At 37.3% G+C, this 17543-nt stretch overlaps 3 protein-coding genes across 3 annotated transcripts; all 3 read right to left on the bottom strand.

Moving 5' to 3' along the window:
* Nucleotides 1-121: 121 nt before the first annotated feature.
* LOC125185142 (pinin-like) lies at nucleotides 122-3769 on the bottom strand. Its single transcript, XM_048081634.1, has 10 exons — nucleotides 3638-3769; nucleotides 3406-3516; nucleotides 3256-3321; nucleotides 2992-3159; nucleotides 2772-2885; nucleotides 2379-2450; nucleotides 1747-1830; nucleotides 1523-1623; nucleotides 1147-1231; nucleotides 122-758 (listed from the first exon to the last, which is right to left on the bottom strand). Exons 1-10 carry the CDS (start codon nucleotides 3716-3718, stop codon nucleotides 372-374), a joined length of 1269 nt encoding a protein of 422 aa, XP_047937591.1. The 5' UTR covers nucleotides 3719-3769; the 3' UTR covers nucleotides 122-371.
* Nucleotides 3770-5240: 1471 nt separating this feature from the next.
* On the bottom strand, nucleotides 5241-9347 carry LOC125223456. Its single transcript, XM_048126617.1, has 5 exons — nucleotides 8455-9347; nucleotides 7614-8377; nucleotides 7451-7540; nucleotides 5702-6472; nucleotides 5241-5614 (listed from the first exon to the last, which is right to left on the bottom strand). The coding sequence occupies exons 1-5, from the start codon at nucleotides 8537-8539 to the stop codon at nucleotides 5495-5497; spliced, it is 1830 nt and encodes a 609-aa protein (XP_047982574.1). The 5' UTR covers nucleotides 8540-9347; the 3' UTR covers nucleotides 5241-5494.
* A 1400-nt stretch (nucleotides 9348-10747) lies between these two features.
* On the bottom strand, nucleotides 10748-14889 carry LOC125219057 (kinetochore protein NDC80 homolog). Its single transcript, XM_048120919.1, has 4 exons — nucleotides 13733-14889; nucleotides 12433-12679; nucleotides 11256-11402; nucleotides 10748-11178 (listed from the first exon to the last, which is right to left on the bottom strand). The coding sequence occupies exons 1-4, from the start codon at nucleotides 14845-14847 to the stop codon at nucleotides 10963-10965; spliced, it is 1725 nt and encodes a 574-aa protein (XP_047976876.1). The 5' UTR covers nucleotides 14848-14889; the 3' UTR covers nucleotides 10748-10962.
* Nucleotides 14890-17543: the final 2654 nt, after the last annotated feature.

The raw sequence follows: 17543 nt of genomic DNA, 5'->3' as shown, positions 1-17543 counted from the left end.
AATTCATTTCAAGTCATTTGGAAATGCAAATACGAGTAGTAACTAATCAAAGTTCTGCATCTTCGGTATGTCACAGAAAGAATATTTTGAAACCAATACAGTGATATATGACCACACAATATGATGCAAATGCAAATACCTATAGAAAACTCTAATGCAGAAAATGAAATCTAGAGATTCAGTACAATTACCTTTTAATTCTAAGTTTCATGGATGAAGCAATGTAGATAAAGAAACTGGATCCTAAGCACCAGATTATAACTGACCTAACATCCTAATAACATAAAACACCGAAGGCAAAATACGAAAACAAAATGAAAGCAAGCAGAAAATTCGGCGAGGATACCTACTCTTCCTTCTTTTCTAGATATCTACTCTTCCTTCTTTTCTACAGGCGGACTATTACCTGTTTCTAGTTTTTCTGTTTCATCAGCCCTTCGTCCGTTATCATCAACACCCAGCACATCATCCATCATATCATCCTCGGCAACATTTATATCTTCCACATCATCTTCATCTTCGTTATTACTTTGGCCAGGAATTATTCTAGTCTTGGGACCATGCTCGAGCTGATGGGTCTCCAGCTCTTTGTCCATTGTCTCCTGTAAGTTAGCCACAGTATTATTCGGTCTTCTACCTTTCCTCCCGTTTTGCCACCTTTCCAGTTCCTTGTCCACATTTCCGAGATGCTGCTCCAAAATCTGTTTCTGATATTGCGACAGTTCCTCTCTCCTAGCAGATTTCCACTCTTGAAACATCTGAGACAAGATCCAGTAGAAATAAATGGTTTGTGTGAATTTTTCATATACTTCCACATATTGTCCATCAAGAAAGTTTGTATGTACTTCTACATAAAAGTAATAGAGTGTTTAAGTGAGAGCTTATTTGCTTTCGAGAACAGCGTACAATTTGTCAGTGCTTATAGCAACATTTTAGTGTTTTGGCAACCATTTCGAGAAATACTAACCAAAGGAAGTTATTAGGAGGCTGCGTTTTTCAAACATTACTTAACCCATAGACATCCAGAAACAAAGCTTCCACACACACCCTCCAGATCCAGTTTGAAGATTAATAAGGAAAGAGCTGCGCTTTTCAGTTAAACATGATTCTGGTTTAGCCTCATGGAGCAAGGTCAGATGAACTTACCTTTTCCTTCTGCTGCTCAGTTGAAGTTGCATCTTGATCCAGAGGTTTGGAAAACGAGTAATAGATCGGAGGTTCAGCCTTAGTCCTGAAAGATTCACAAGCACAAGAAATAAATAAGAAACGTCAGAAACATATTAAAATGAAATTCTGTGGGATGAACCAAAATCCAAAACAGAAATTTGGGTCACTAAGCTGCTTCAATTTTCTGCACATAAACGAACACTTATCTTGAACTTGATGTCAATAAAATTGTGAATATGGACACTTTTGGACCGAAAATAGAAATAACCTGTAAAATAGTATCAGTAAAGCATGTTAGAATTTTATGATTCTTAAAGCAAAATAAGCAACTAAGATTCATTCAGAAATAATATACCTTATGAAATTTCCAAGTTTTTTGTGGTGCTCACTCCACCGAAGAAACAGCAATTCCATGTTCTTTTCCTGTGCTTTTGCAGCTATTCGTGCTCTTAGAATCTTAATAGAATAGGGCAAAGTGTGAAATAACAATAATCAGAAGTTGAACTCATGGCATGTAGCTATTCAGTGGAGAACATGAGCCTTCATAGAATAAATAGCATCAGCATGCAGTGTACATACCAAATCTCTTTTCCGTTTTTCTGCAATCTGTTCACGTTCTTGTAGCCTCAGTTTTTCACTCTCTTCACGTGCACGTTGCTCAGCCTACAAAAGAATATGAATTCTTAGTCAAATGTACGAGGAATAATATCTAGTTTCCAATACAAGCACATGCGTTTTATTTGAAGTTTTATGCAATTCTCAATAAGGTTAGTGAACAAAGAAAAGAAAAAAAAACTCCTTAATGTAGTAGATTCAAATTAGTCTGTAGAGGTGAAATAAATATCTGCAAGGTAGGTACCATATGCTTCTTTCTTTATTTTCTTCAATTAACAGACATTCTTCAAGACACAGAAAAAATGAATAACCTACTAAAAAGTGGTAGTAGGTTAACACATTTCAAATCCCTTTCCTTTCCCATGTAAAAGTGTTTGCTCACATTGATTGGTAATAAACGAATACATCCAAGTCCAAGTGGTGCTTATAACTCAAGGGATCATTAGTGTCTTATCACTGTGTTAATAGTATAAGAAAATATACAATATAAACTAGTAGTAACTATGCAAACCTCATGCACCCTAGTAATCTTACAACTATTCGCATGAAAGCAGACATAAAGTAAAAGGCAAAGGCAAAAGTAACATCAATCTCACCCTTTTCAGAGAATCAGATCTCCTCATGTATGCCTCCGTGCCTGATCGTTGCACGTCCTCTTTCCTGAACCTCTGAAGGTGCATCAAACAATAGAATATCACAATTCAGGTATTAGTTAAGTTAGCATGCTAATTAACTTTTGAAGAATGATGACAGAATACAGAGAATACAAACAAAGGCATCTATGGCCGTCATACTACGAAAAAAGATATTGCATCAACACTGTTGGTAGATCGAAACCAAATAACAAACTCTGGAATATATAGAAACTCCAGAGCAATACAACCAGAGAAGAGCAGAACTATGAGCAACTAAAAACATGGGGTACGTGCAACTCTTCAAGTAAACATGAAACGAAACACTACTGAGAGTAAGAAACAGAACCACCATACCTCTAACGTGCCAAGAAGCTGGCCAAGCATCCTTTTATTCCTACTCACCAGACTAGGGTCCTCATCCTTAGGCAACACCCTCGGCACGTGCTCAGCAGGAGGGATATCAAAGTCCTAAACAATCACACACAAGTGAACACTGTGGAAATTAACTGCATACAACAAGACTAATTAAATCCACAAATTCAAACAAAAAAGTACTGTACTAGTTCTAATATACCATTTTAGTCACCCGCTGATCACCATCCCTCTTAGACCAATTAGACTGCTTACTCTCACCCTGGCTTCCATTGGTATTTACAGCCTCTCCTGCATCAAATGCTACTTCTTTCTCTTCCACCGCCGTCGCAATTTCAGAACCTTCCTCGATTATCTCCCCCTCCTCGACCTACAATTGGAAAATAAAATACACAATTTATGCTAATAGTCGCCCATCCGAATTCAAACACCAAGCACTAAAATTGCAATTTCAGAGGATTTTCACCTTCACAACAGCTGAAGAGAGTCGCCTTTTTGCTGGAGGCTGGTCGTCAGCATCATTCCTCTCCGCCTAAGCAATGAACATTTAGCCGATTGTGAAACAGCTAAGGCAAAATAAACGGAGAGCGACAGAGAGTAAGAGAGAGAAATTTACAGGCCGAACAATGCCACGCCGACGGCTGCCATTGGCGGCGAAATTGCGCGGTCCGGCGCTCGTTAATCCACCGCGGCGAATGCCCCTGGGATCTCGTAGCCGCTCCGTGATCTGTGGCGCCGAGGAAAATTAGGTTTTCGCGCGAAGATTTTGATCGAAGGAGAAGTGGTTAGGTTTCTGTGAGCAGGTGTATCGCATCGATACGGTCGTATATGTGAATAGAAAGATGTACCTCCCGCTGTTGGCGGCGGAGTTCGTCGATCTCTTTCCGAAGCTCCGCCTCTGTCTTCTCGGCCACCACCGTGCCTGCCATCACGTGTGTGTGTGAGAGAGACACTGCAAAACCCTCACAGACCAGCCTCAATGTGGAATTCTTTTTTCTATTTAATTATTAGTAATATTATTATTAATATAATACTCTTCCTTCGTCCACGAAAATAAATCTCATTTTGCCGTGATGTCAAAAACAAAGCCTCGTTTCTAAAATCAAAAGTTTATCTCTCATATTTCATCTACGTTATAAACATTAAGGCCATCCGCAAAGTTGTCTCTTATCGTCTCTTAACCGTCTCATCTCTTAACTATTCATGGACCCCACTGTATTTTTCAGCTCATCTCTTAACTAAGAGACAATCCCTGCATCCCTCCATCTCTTAACCATCTCTTATCCATCTCTTAACTATTCATTCAATTTCATTTTTTATTTTTATTTCCAACGAATTCAATTAATAAAAACACACTTCATTAAATAAAATAAAATCACAATTTAAAGGCCTAAAAAATTATAAAATACATAATTAAAAATACATAATTAAAAAATAATATAATTAAATAAAATAAAAATTACAATTTAAAGGCCTAAAAAATTAAAAAATACATAATTAAAAAATACATAATTAAAATTTACAATTTACAATTTTTTTTTAAAAATAAATAAATTTATGACGTCATAATTCCGACGCCCACTCGCGGGCCGGCGAGTGGGCATCACGCCATCGCTTAGCGCGCGCCACGTGGCTGCGCGCGTCGTCTCGCCAGCTCGAGGCCGGCCTCTTCCGGACGCGTCGCGCGACGAGATGTCTCATCTCGTCGAGACAAGACCGAGACAGCATCGAGCCGCGTTGCGGATGCCCTAATATGTGGATCGTACTGATTTACATTATAATTTTACTTTCTAAATAATCGGAACTAAAAACGTGTCATGTCAAATGGAAAGGAGAGAGTAATTTATCAATTGTTGTTATTTTATCATAATTGTAGCAGCTCAATTACAAATTTTTAGTGTGAAACTCTTGAGAGTTCAAATGAATTGGGTGATTATTCTTGTTTCAACTATACAGACACATGGTGACTGAAATCTTCTGACTCAGACCATTTCCAACTATACCTTATAAATGAGTTTGGTATAGAAATTTTTTCCTAACAATACACCAAATTCGAATCCGTTTTTTATGTTTTTTTTAAACAATATCAAATATGGTGTTAATGCAAATATTTTGTGAGACAAAAATTTTAAAATGGTGCAAATTTTGAATTTGGTATAAATGGTTGGAGTAAAACTATTTTTATTATGACATATACCCAAAATGAGTTTAAGTTTGACGTAAACTGTTGAAGTGATCTAATTGATTTGTGATTCATTATTTCTGCTAATGAGTGTAAATAAATTTTAATCAAACCAACGCTTGCAAATAGCATACAACCTATTTACAAGCTCAGAAAGACAACAAACGAAGCTCACCAAGAACACGTGATAAATGAGAAATTACTAGTATTACTAATACTTAAAAAAGAAGATTGAATGATACGAAAAAGAAGGGAGAAAAAGAAAAGTATGAGTAAATTCTTGCTTTTCTATGCATTTTTGATTAGATAAAAGAAAACATAAACTGTTCTATTCATGGAAAAATAAAAGGAACCCAAAACTGTCAAGACTCTTGGAGTAACTTGATAAAAATCTATTTCTATTCTCTTTACTCAAATCTCAGAACCCAGAGGGAAGACGGTCATTGGAGGCGATCATAAGTAAGGATCATCGATGACCTCTTCATCTAAACAAAAAACTCTGGCAAAAATAGCATATCCGGAATCAAGGTTTACGTATATCATCTGATGAGCTCATTTCATCGATACCCACAAGTTGCGAGTCAAAAGGAGTCAGGAGCTGTACAATCTGCAGTATTCGAGGGGACGGGTTTGAATTGATGTACTGCAGCAAGAACACACTTGTTTTTAGTAAAACCTAAGAAGTAAGATCACAGGATTTAGCATTTATAAGACTGAATTCCGAAATTACCTTAGTCAAATCCCTGTAGTAAGCAGTGATTTCTTCTACTGTAAGACCTCCCTCATCGTTATTTTCCTCCCAGCCCAGAGAACGAAGGAAAGCAGCCTCTTCCTCCTCAGGAAGGATAAGGTTGGAGCTAGGATGCTTCTTACCATTGCTCACACACTTTTGTACATCAGAAGCATCACCATTGCAGATTGAGCCAGGTTTCTCCTCAGGCAAACGGTCTACATTTGGGCCTAAACTCAATGGCACTTCCACGGGCTGACTCGTGGCGGGCATGACATCCATTTCAGCATTCTTATCAGAAAATGATGGTGACGTGGATGAGCCAGTGTCCAAGTCAGAAGAGGCATTTTCAGTAGCTGAATCAGCAGGTGCAGGGTTCACCATAGACTTCTTTCTCATTAGATTAAAAAAATCATTTCGACTTCGAGCTTGAGAGGTAGGTCGCTTCTCCAGCAAAGTTAACACAGGCTTACGGTCAGGAACTGCACTATTAGGGGGGACCTTGGTTACTGAAGAACCAGAACCAGAAACAGATGGAGAAGCAGCAACAGAGCTACTACTTGTTGGGCTCAAGTTGTCCTTTACAACAGGGCTGACACCATTCTTTTCCCGGACTGGCTTAAGAACTTGGAGCTTTCCAACATTAGATGCTTTTGAAAAATCACCCTTCACTGGTCCACCTCGAGGAGACTGATTTACAGGAAGTGATGAGGAGATGGAATGCTGCTGAATACCCACTTTGCTCTTCGGTTTGTCAGAAAAATTCAGCACCTAGAGCCACATTTAGATAAAAATGAGTAGCATATTCGCAATGAAGTATTAGATGGTCTTATATAAACTGTGAACTACACATTATGGGCAGTTAAATACATGCAGATTGGTTTAAGATCCTTCTTGCAATCAATATAGAGGGCGTCTACTATTTGAAGGATAAGATGGTTAAAGAAGCTTAAAATTAATCAATCCATCAAAGTAAATGATGGATTAGAAGCAATCATATCACTCAAAGTAAACACCTCCCAAAGTGTACCACAACATGAATGTGTTGGAAGTATGACACAGCAAAGCCTCACAAAGTGCAGACACCAGAAAATAAAATGTACTGTATTTCATTCAAATGTGCTGAAGATCTTACTAGTGACACTCAACTTACAATTTTATATAATGATCATTGATTTTATCCACTCGAGAGTCAAGATGGTTAGACTAAATCACAAAATTACGATCTAGTTCATCAGTTCATTCATTCGTATTTCTAGGATACTATGTTCCACCCTCAAATGTCATAATGCAAGACCTCCACATCTGTTTCCTTCAACATCAACGATAGTCGTTGAAGTGAATACCAAAAGTTGATCACGTTAAGACATTCATAGCCCAACAAGGCATTTTTACTACTTACAAGGCATTAGTAACAAAAAGATATTACAACATAAAAAGATTTAGTGATTGATTGTGTTAAACTTAATGACTGAAGAATCTAAAAACCAACTCTATTAAAATCAATACAAAAATTTAAACAGCCAAGACATCTTCTAGAAACAAATTACTAATATTTTCCTAATTTCTCCTCAAGAGGCAAAAGCTCAAAAAACATGTGCATTAGCAACTTGGATCTTAGATAAACTTCATCATTATGAAATAAAGAATGTTGGCACAACTGCCTGTATAAAGTATTGTTAATGAATATAATTTGAAATGTCCAGTTCCCGTTAAGTGTGATAAAAAGAAGGATGATAAAAATCTCACCAAAGCTTTTGGCATTGAGGGAGTCACTGGAATTAATTGCCTAGATTGTTTGATTGCCAGCTCCTCTAGTCTCTGAGCTCCAACAGATAACTGAAACATGAATACCGGGCATAAGTACACTGTAAAGGATATCGGAATTAATGAAGGATGACAGGGGACGTGCCTGTGGGGCAGTCTGGGCACGACTAGGACCCAGAGCCACGGCTTCTGCCATATTGAGACTGGTGGTTGAACCTAAAGATGTGGAACTTGATGCAGTTGCTTGGAGCACAGATGATGCGACTGTTCCATTGCTTTCAACTAACACAGGAACCTCCGCCAAAGCTGATGTCCATTTTTCCCCGCCTAAAGAAGCTGAGGTAGCAATAGGTAAGCTCTGAATAGCAGTACTTAAACCAGGAGATGGCACTCTTCCAATATCTGACACGACTGCTCTTTCATCTACTCCCAGTGATGGAAAATCTCTCTCAAAAGCAACTTTGCTCACCCCGACAACAGGGCTGCCCTTAGTAGGCAAACCGTTCGATATCTTTACACTGGCACTGCCCGAGTCAGCACCAACTTTTTTCGGCCATGCATCTCCATGCTTCCCAGATATCATGGACTGAGAACGTCTTAAACCATCCCTCTCAAATTTACCTAATGAAGGGTCTACCAGTGGATCTGAAACTTTCCGATGCCGGCGCCCACCCAAAAATGAATTGTCATGGTCACGATAATCATATGTGCCCTTCTCCCAGTCCCTGTCACGCTGGTTCCTCCCAAAACTATTGTTTGATCTAAAATTACCAGAACTGTTGCTACTAGAACTCTGCCGGAAATATGAAGAAAAAGTAGTTCTTTCAGAACTAAAAGATCGTCCTAGATCATGACCATTACCATTCAAAGAGGACTTATTCCTAGCAGCCCTTGATGCTAGGTGATCATCTACAACACGAAAAAAAACATTTCAGAAAAATGCCACAAACATCAGATAGTATGATACAATAACATAAAAAAACTACCTGAATGAGATATAGAGCTTCCAGAAGTCGAGTTTCCAGTATTTTTCAGCCATTCAGGTACTAACGATGGCTCACTTCTTTCCATAACTAAACATTATCACATAAAAATAAAAAATAGAAACAAATGCAACTGTTCTTCTCAGATTAATAGCCACGTGCCGCGTCCCAAAAGCTCAATTATATCAGTGTCTTCACTACAACCAAAGATCAAATTTACTAGCTTAACGAGAGTTAAAACTAATTTCCACACCACATCTAGACACTAGGCCATCAATTCTCACACCAGCACCCTAATTTCATCGCTTAGCAACTTGTTATCCGCGACACCAGCAACCAAATTACACAATCAGCTGAATTTCTCCAAGCAAAACTGACAATCACACGATATAAATTGTGAAATTTGAGTTCCAATTCGATTACCAGCACCTCCACACACACACAATCCAAAATTCCGAATTTCACCAAGCAATTCACTGCCGATATCCCGAGCTTCTCAATGTTCAACAACAACAACGCATAAGCAACATAATCCAATCAAAACCACCCCACTCGAAAAACAGAGCAATTCCTCAAACAGAACCCCAGGGAATAACGTAATAATTTCAAACCCTCACCATCAAATCCAGTAACGAAATCCTAAATCCCTAGGGTTTCGTCACTCTACTAACACCCAAAAATATCCCCAAAATAATCAAATTAAATACTGTCCGTAGCTATCAATGACTAAATAAACAGACTGAACCCCAATTTCTATGATTGAAATCAACGAACCGCGAATTTGCTGGGGGTGTGTGTGAATTGTGTTGCGAGTGAGGAGATTTTGTTTGTGTTTTTGGAGAGGGGAGAATAGAGATAGAGAATTTGTATGTATATGCGCCTGTATTTGCAGGAAGTTTTTGTATGTGTGTGCGTGTTGGTGTGAGGGAGAGTCTGTTTTTATAGCCCTATTTTTCTTCAATATTTTATTATTATTATGTCATTCTCCTATATCTACGCAGCGGTAAATTCTTTAATTTTTTTTATATTAACATAGAGTTTTATTAGTATTGTAACTATGTATTTATTTCATATATTAACTATAAACTGAACAATATTTTTATATTAATATATATCGCGGGCAAATTTGTTAAGTACTCCCTCCGTCCCAGATAATTTGGGACACTTAGACCCGACACGAGTTTTAAGAAATTTAATGGAAAGTGAGTTGAAAAAGTTGGTGGGATGTGGGTCCTACTTTTAAAGTATTAGTTTTATAATAAAATGTGAGTAGGAATGAGTTAGTGGAATATGTGGTCCACTATCAAAAATGGTAAAAGTGAAATGGGATAAATTATGTGAGACGGCCCAATATGAAATACTGAGTCGAATTATCTGTGACGGAGGGAGTAAGTAGTAGGAGTGGTATTTTCTACGACTAACATTGTGATTATTTTCAATGGCCACAAATTCGTAATTTTTTACGATTAAAGATAAAGTGGTGATCTGGATAATGAGTTGTCGATCAGTTGTAAGCAACGCGATCGAGATCAACGAGTATGTTAGAATATGGACGTGGTCAACGAGTATGTTATCTTTTAAATAGGCCGGTTGTTATGGAGTTGTGTGAAAAGAATCTTATCCTCGATTGTAGGATGTGGTAGAACAGATATGAAATTTATGGATTAAATAAATTTTTGAAGAATGAATGCTAATCTTCTATAAGAAATTCATCTATTTAGATCACAATATACATTAGAAAAATAATTCCACACAAATTGAAAATAGTAAAAAAAATTGTAAATTCTAAAAGTGCTTGATTAATTATGTACTTTATCAATAAATTTAATGATTGAATTACATTATTATGTGTAATTTTTCTAATAATTAAAGTATTTTTTTTTTCTCAAAAACTTCTACAGATCAACCTTATAATACGATACTTATTAATTATTATTAATAATAATAATACTATATGCATGTCAATCAAATAATTAAAAATATATATCTTTACCTATTGTGACAATATAATACTCCCTCCGTCCCTGTAAATTTGTCACTTATTTCCATTTCCGTCCATCTCTAAAAATTTGTCACCTTTCACTTTTACCATTTTTGGTAGTGGACCTCATATTCCACTCACTCATTCTCACTCACATTTTATTATAAAACTAATATATAAAAGTAGGACTTACTCGCCACTAACTTTTTCAACCCACTTTCTATTACATTTCTTAAAACCCGTGTCCGATCAAATGGTGATAAATTATGAGGGACGGAGGGAGTACTGATTTTTTATAATAAAACAACATAACACTTGGCAAAATCATGAATTACATACTCGACGACATCTTAATATTATCCCAATAAAAGAAACATAATATAAGTGAAAATACATTGATCTCATTCCTATTAACCAAATATACACACAAGAAACAGATAACATAAACAACGATTTCTCCACTTTAGCTAAGAAACTCAAGTGAGTTGGAAGTTCCCAACCTTTTATGTTAGGGATCAATTGTTCGACTCCTAAACACCGTGGCCATGTGACGGACGGTACCCTTTGTAAGTATCCGCAACGGCACCAGCACTTTCCAGCAGGTCGGTCCTCATTCGTGCAATTTTCGAGGCTACGTACTCCTTGTATGCTGCAACTGAATTAATCAATTCAAAGAGTTCCCGAGCACACAACTTAACATCTTCTTCAGTTTGAATCGTGTCTTCGTGCAGCCCGGCCTTGGAATTCTTCATCAAAGCAAAACAAGGAATGAAGAGAATGGTCTTTCATGTGAAGGGAAGCAGTAATAAGAGGTTGGGATTACCTTCAACAACTCTGCTGCATCTTTTTCAACAACAGAGATGTGCTGAGCCTTCGTTTCAACTTCCTCTACCATCTTTTTGGCTTCTGCTGCACGTCTAGAGATATACTCTTGCATTTCTTTCGTCACTATGTGCAACTGAGACTCAACCTATATGATGATGATCAGACCATTCATTAAGATATACTCAGATACTATGTGTTCCAGAAGGTGTTTCATCAAAATCACCACTAGATGTCATAGCACAATATCCGAAGAATAGAAAACATTACTGTTGAAAGGGCCTAAGTGGGAGACTATAATGAACATCTGTAGCATAATTTTATGACAATACTAAACTCACCTATGATACATAACAAAGCACATGCAAGTATATGTTCATCTTAAGGTTACATAAACCAAAATTTAGCAAAGCTCCTGAAGTAAACCATCAAAATTGAACTCTTCAATCAGTTGAACATATTAGGATGCCAACTGGGCAAACTTCAAGATTCTATGTGAAAAAACACTAAGGAAAAGCACAATATGGCAAAGCAAAAAAAGCACAATATGGCAACCGCGATTTAGCCAGGATATCAAACCGAATAAATAGGATGACCTATATCAACACGTAAGGACCACACAAACATTTGATATCTTTACCTCTAATTTCTGAGTAGCGGTAGTAGCCTATTACAAGTTATATCTGCTTCACATAAAGCAGCTTCCTCACTTCACATGAACTAAAGGAATAAGGTAGAAACTAGAAACCAAAACACATTATTCAGTTCTAATATAATTTGGAAAACTTGATGCACCTAGTATTAATGGTAAGACCATATTTTTAAACTATTAAGTCATTTTCATAAATCTTTTGTGGTAAAAATTGGCACTTGGTAGAACACAATGACAAAAACAGGACCAATCTTAGCTAAACCAAGCCTGTTACATGACTAGCTGAGTTGTATTCCAAGTTGCATAGGGAAAAATACAACAATGCTACTGGACATAGACTAAACCACCTTATCACGCTCTATATTCCTGGTGCTGAATACATAATTGTAGTACCCCTCATTTAAAAGGAAATTGATGAATTGTTGCTAAATGAGCAGCTTGCATGCATGTTCTTGGGACAACAAGTGATGTGAGCATAAGAAACATTGCAAATTAGCTACTGTTAAAATCAAATCTACATGTTTACCTCATCATTGTGGGACTGAAGGACAGCAATATGATTCCGCTTATCCTCCAGCTTAGCAGCATTTTCACCTGATCGTGGCCGAAGAGAAATCAGTTCTTCCAATTTCTCCATTGAACTCCCTTTTATTTCCTCAGCAAAGGCAACAAGTGCGGGCTTTAGTATGCTCTTGTAATCTGATCCCAAGACCTCAGCTGGTGTGGACCCGTCGGCATGCAGCTGATATTGAAATCCATTTCCAAGCTTCAACCTGGAAATGAGTTTTAAACGATAATAGTAGTTAATGGGTGGCTGAATCAAATGGTAGTTTAAAGGAAACTAACTTAACCCCTGGAGGACAAAGTCATTAGACTTTAACTTGTGCAGAGTCTTCAGAAAACAAAACTGCTAGGGTGGGAAAAATAAATGGATAGACAAGTTTTCTACCAGTAAATAAAAGTAGAGAAATATTTTATAGTTTAGTTGTCTTTCCTACCTCTCTTCTACAAGGTTGCAGTGGATCAGGAAAAGGATCATTACTGTCATTCTTTTAATCTAAAACTACAGTGGAACTTCACTGCAGAGTATACAGAAGAGAGTCAAGAGATATGATGAAACAAGACATTTCTAGAGAGAATTTTACAGTTGACAGAGGCAATCTTATCTGAGAATACACTACACTACTCGGAATCAATAAAGATGATATATAACTACCACCCGGTAGTATCATGCTATCTTATATAGTTGACAGAGGCAATCTATACTAAGAATTACACCAAATGACCAAAAAGAAAATTAAGCTAACTTACAAGCATTCGGCCGTCACTCCATACGCAAAGCAAATAACTTTTTGCACAATATGCAGGAGTAAATAAACATGACATCACATAAGCGTGAGTGCATCATCACCTAATCACATATAAAAGGGTTTCCAAAGACACTTGGGCACTACTAAACTAGAGCTGCAAATATTAATCAGCCTCCAACTGCAACAACTTTGTAGAACACAATTAGTGGGTTCAAGTTTCCCTTAACCCATTGAGACAAAAATGTGAATTTACAGACACCAATAAGCATGAGTGGATCATCACCTCACCACATATAAAAGGGCTGCCAAAGACACTTAGGAACTGCTATACTAGAGCTGCAAGTACTAATCAGCCTCCAATAGCAACAACTTAGTTGAACACAATTAGTGTGGTGGTTAAGTTTTCCTTAACCCCTTAATACATAAAAAGTAAATGTACAAACAAAAACAGCACTAGAAACTAGTTTATGCAGTTTACGAGTAATTAATGGAAGTGACAAGAAGAAGAAGAACCACCTTCTAATAGTTTGGTTGCATTCCATCAAAAGATGCTCGAGCTCCTTAAACTTATGCCCTATCTCAGAATCGAGCTCCCAAATCTTCTCCTCCCAGCCACTTCTCCCAGCCTCGGCCTCCTCTATATTACGCTCCACAGCCTGTAATTCTCGTTTCATTCTCTCAGCATCTCTCATATTAATCCCCTGTTCCTCAATCTTCCTCTTCAACTCCTCATTCTCATCGCAAATCCTCTTCCGTTCTTCCACCTTGGCCTCCAATGCCCTCTCCTTCTCCACTAGCTTCTTCTGCACATCCACCAAATGCGCATCCAGCTGCCCGATCATGTCATGGAACTTCGTCACGTCCTTTTCTACAACTGCCTTTTCCTGCTCCAAAACCTCCTTCTGACTCGGGCCCTTCTTCAAACTCGTCAATTTGGCATCCAGTTCGTTAGCATTTTCGTCAACAGCCGTCGCATTTTCCCCCACTTTCTTCCTCCACTCTTCCAGCTCACTTACAAACTCCGAATCCAAAGCATCCATAGCCTCATCATCTCCCGCAATGTAGAGCAGATAACTGTCTACATTGTGCATCAACATCTTTCCACCCTCAAGTTCAGGAGACGAATTCAGTGTAGAATCCATGTATTGAGCTAATTGAACAAGCCAGTGGATAACCGCAAGCAAATTGGGCCATGAATGCGGCGTACCTGGGGCGCGGAGCGCCGATTTGTTCAATTTCAAGGGGCATTTGAGTGATTTCAACGCGTGACTGAGATCCTCGTCGATTTTCTGCGAAGCGAAGCCGAATCGATGCAGTAGAAGCTTTAGGGTTTCGGTGATGTCTTTCGCGGAGGGCAAGGGAGGCTTGAGCGAAAAGGGGGCGGATTGAGAGGCGAGGTAGGAATTGATGGTGCGGAGGGCGGCGATTTGGTAAGCTCGGTCGGATATGTTAGCGGCGGCGGCGGAAGGGCGGCCGGCGGAGGCGATTGAGGGGAGGCTGCTGCAGAAGCTAGCGTCGGATTCGCGGCGGTTGACAGGAGTGGTGATTGACTGCCAGGGATCTGCTGTGTTGGTGGGCGTGGGAGGTGGCGGACGGGATTCCGCCGCGCGGCGGCGGCCGGCAGCTCTCATCGTCGCAGATTGGTATTTGGTTCAGATGTTGATTTTCCCTCCAAAAGAATTGAATGATTTTATGATTCAAATTTTAAAAAAATTCGTGGTATTTACGGGCTTTTTTTAAAAAATAATAATAATAAATTTACAACTATACAAAGGAAGAAATTACAAGTCTTGTGGGCTAAAATTTAAGTTCCACAATCTGCTGGGCTTTTTTTAAATTTCGATTTTGAGAGAGACGCATGAGGGTCACGCGTCACCAAATTAATGAAACGCACTGCAGTCATGCGTTTTATTAAAAGACACATGACCTTCATGCGTCTTTCAATGTACAACCTTATTTAATAAAATAATGCAAAATTTGAAATTTGGATTTTTGGATTAATTCGAATTAGACAAAAATATGAATATTAATCTCAAACTTTCCTAATTATAGTTTTAGTCGAGCCTTTAATTTACATGACCCCAATCTCTATCTTCTCCACCTTATTGTCATTTTCATTTTGATTATCACTTTCACTTTTACTTGTTCTCAAACATGAATAAGGGTCTATGCAAAAGACATTCACGGTCGAATCTTTTTCCAATTTATGGACTTGCAAAGACAAAACGCTCACTTAAATTATGAGTTCTTGATTCAAACATCCACTGTTTTTTTTACTCTTCTACTTTATTTTCTTTTACTCTACTGCACTTCCTAAAATGTTATGCCCAAAAGGAGTGGCTCACTTTAGGCGATACAGAGGGAGTACTTGATTCTCGTTGCGAATTAATTCTATTCTTTTCCTTCTGTCACACCCCATTTGTTTGATTGAATGATTGAGAATGAAAATAACTTGTCAACTGAAAGAGCTATTGGAATAAAATAAAATTAACTATTCCATCCGTTCCACAAAAGATGTCACACTTTCCTTTTTAGTTTGTCCCAAAAAAGATGTCACATTTCCCTTTTTAGAAAAAGTTCTCTCTCACATGAATATAAAAATTATATTTTCTCTCTCAATTTAACACATAAAACAAAACCTCCTAAAATCTCGTGCCATCCCACAAGTGTGATATCTTTTGTGGGACGGAGAGAGTATATTTTTTTAGTGAAAATATCTACATATTATCTAAATCTCAATATTCTGTAGTAGAATTCCTAAAAATGGTCTATATTTTTATCAAAAAACTCTAGTATATTCTAATAATAATCTCAATTTTCTGCATTAGAATTCCTAAAAAATGGTCTAGATTTTTATAAAAAAATCTAGATGTATATTCTAATAATAGAGTATAGAATTATAGAATATTGAGGAATGCCTATATACGTGTGTCATTTCATTTTGCAAACGTTCTTAAGTTCAAAAGTAGAGTGTTTTTCAGATATTACACTAATAAAAGATAACAAGTCAAAGACAAGAATTTCATTATTTTCTATAAAGCAAAATAGTAGTAAATTATCCAAGTTAAGTTTTCAAATAGGATTATACCGGAGTTAATATTAACGCATGTTTTTGTTGTTCTTCTTGGAGACAAAGCCTCAGTTAGGGGGCCGTGGAAAAGTGGTAGATAGCGGCCCAAATGACCGCATTTTTTTTATACATGACCTCCCATGGTGATGTAGGGCGTATTGGTTGGTATATTTCTCTCATGTTAGACAAGTCAAGGAAAACTATTTTATATACTCATTTAACTTTAAACAAAATCCGTTTCTTAGGCATTCCTACCAATCATGCGCCGAAAATTTGTACGAAGTTCTAGAGAAGATGCATGCTTATAAGAAATACAAAAGTCTGGTAAGCCTAATTTATAGAAACTACAAATGCGATCACCGTAAACTCCAACTTCTCACTTAAATCCACTTTCACCGATGGAGATAAAATTATCATCGTGGCATCGGTGAAAGTGGATTTTAGTGAGAAGACGAAGTTTACGACACGTATGTTATTACTCGAAATCAATATATCAAGTGGTACTATTTTGCTGATTGTTTTGTTAATTATTGTTTCTTTTTATGTCGTCATGAACATGAGTCACACGATCGCCGCACAAGGATGTTGAAACAACAGTATCAAGCGGTAATTGTTGTTTCAACCTCATAGTAATGCTTGAAGTGAGTTGATGCATTTCTTACCATTTATGCTCGCTCATACATTTTTTTTTATCTATTTTCACTAATGTAGGTGAAGAATAGGACTCGTCGAAGTCGTGTCATGGAGATATTAGTAGAATTCATAAAAATTGGTCTAGATTTTTATCAAGAAAAATCTAGACGTATATTCTAATAATAGAGTATAGAACTATAGAATATTAAGGAATGCCTATATTGCAAACGTTCATAAGTTCAAAGTGAAGTATTTTTCAGATATTACACTAATAAGATAGCATGTCAAAGACAAGAATTTCATTATTTTCTATAGAGCAAAATGATACGAGTAAATTATCCAAGTTGCTCAGTCGAAGATCGAGGTGGTCGGTTCGGTATAACTTATCAAAACCAACATATCTTGCATTATTTACTAATTATGCTTGCTTATATATATATTTTTTTATTTTTGCTAATGTATGTATAGAGAGTAAGACTCATCAAAGCCATGTCATGGAATACGAGGACATGAATAAGATTGGACTTGAGTTTTCTCTTAAATTCAATTTATGTATCGCGTTCTCATACCTGTGTTTGTATTGTCGTCTTATGAGTGTACAAAATGGGTTATTATTTCCTAATA

Source organism: Salvia hispanica, chromosome 4, assembly GCF_023119035.1.
Source record: "Salvia hispanica cultivar TCC Black 2014 chromosome 4, UniMelb_Shisp_WGS_1.0, whole genome shotgun sequence".
NCBI classification, from domain to species: domain Eukaryota; kingdom Viridiplantae; phylum Streptophyta; class Magnoliopsida; order Lamiales; family Lamiaceae; genus Salvia; species Salvia hispanica.
The sequence above is the reverse complement of the archived record's forward strand: the minus strand, read 5'-3'. Positions and strand labels throughout refer to the sequence as shown.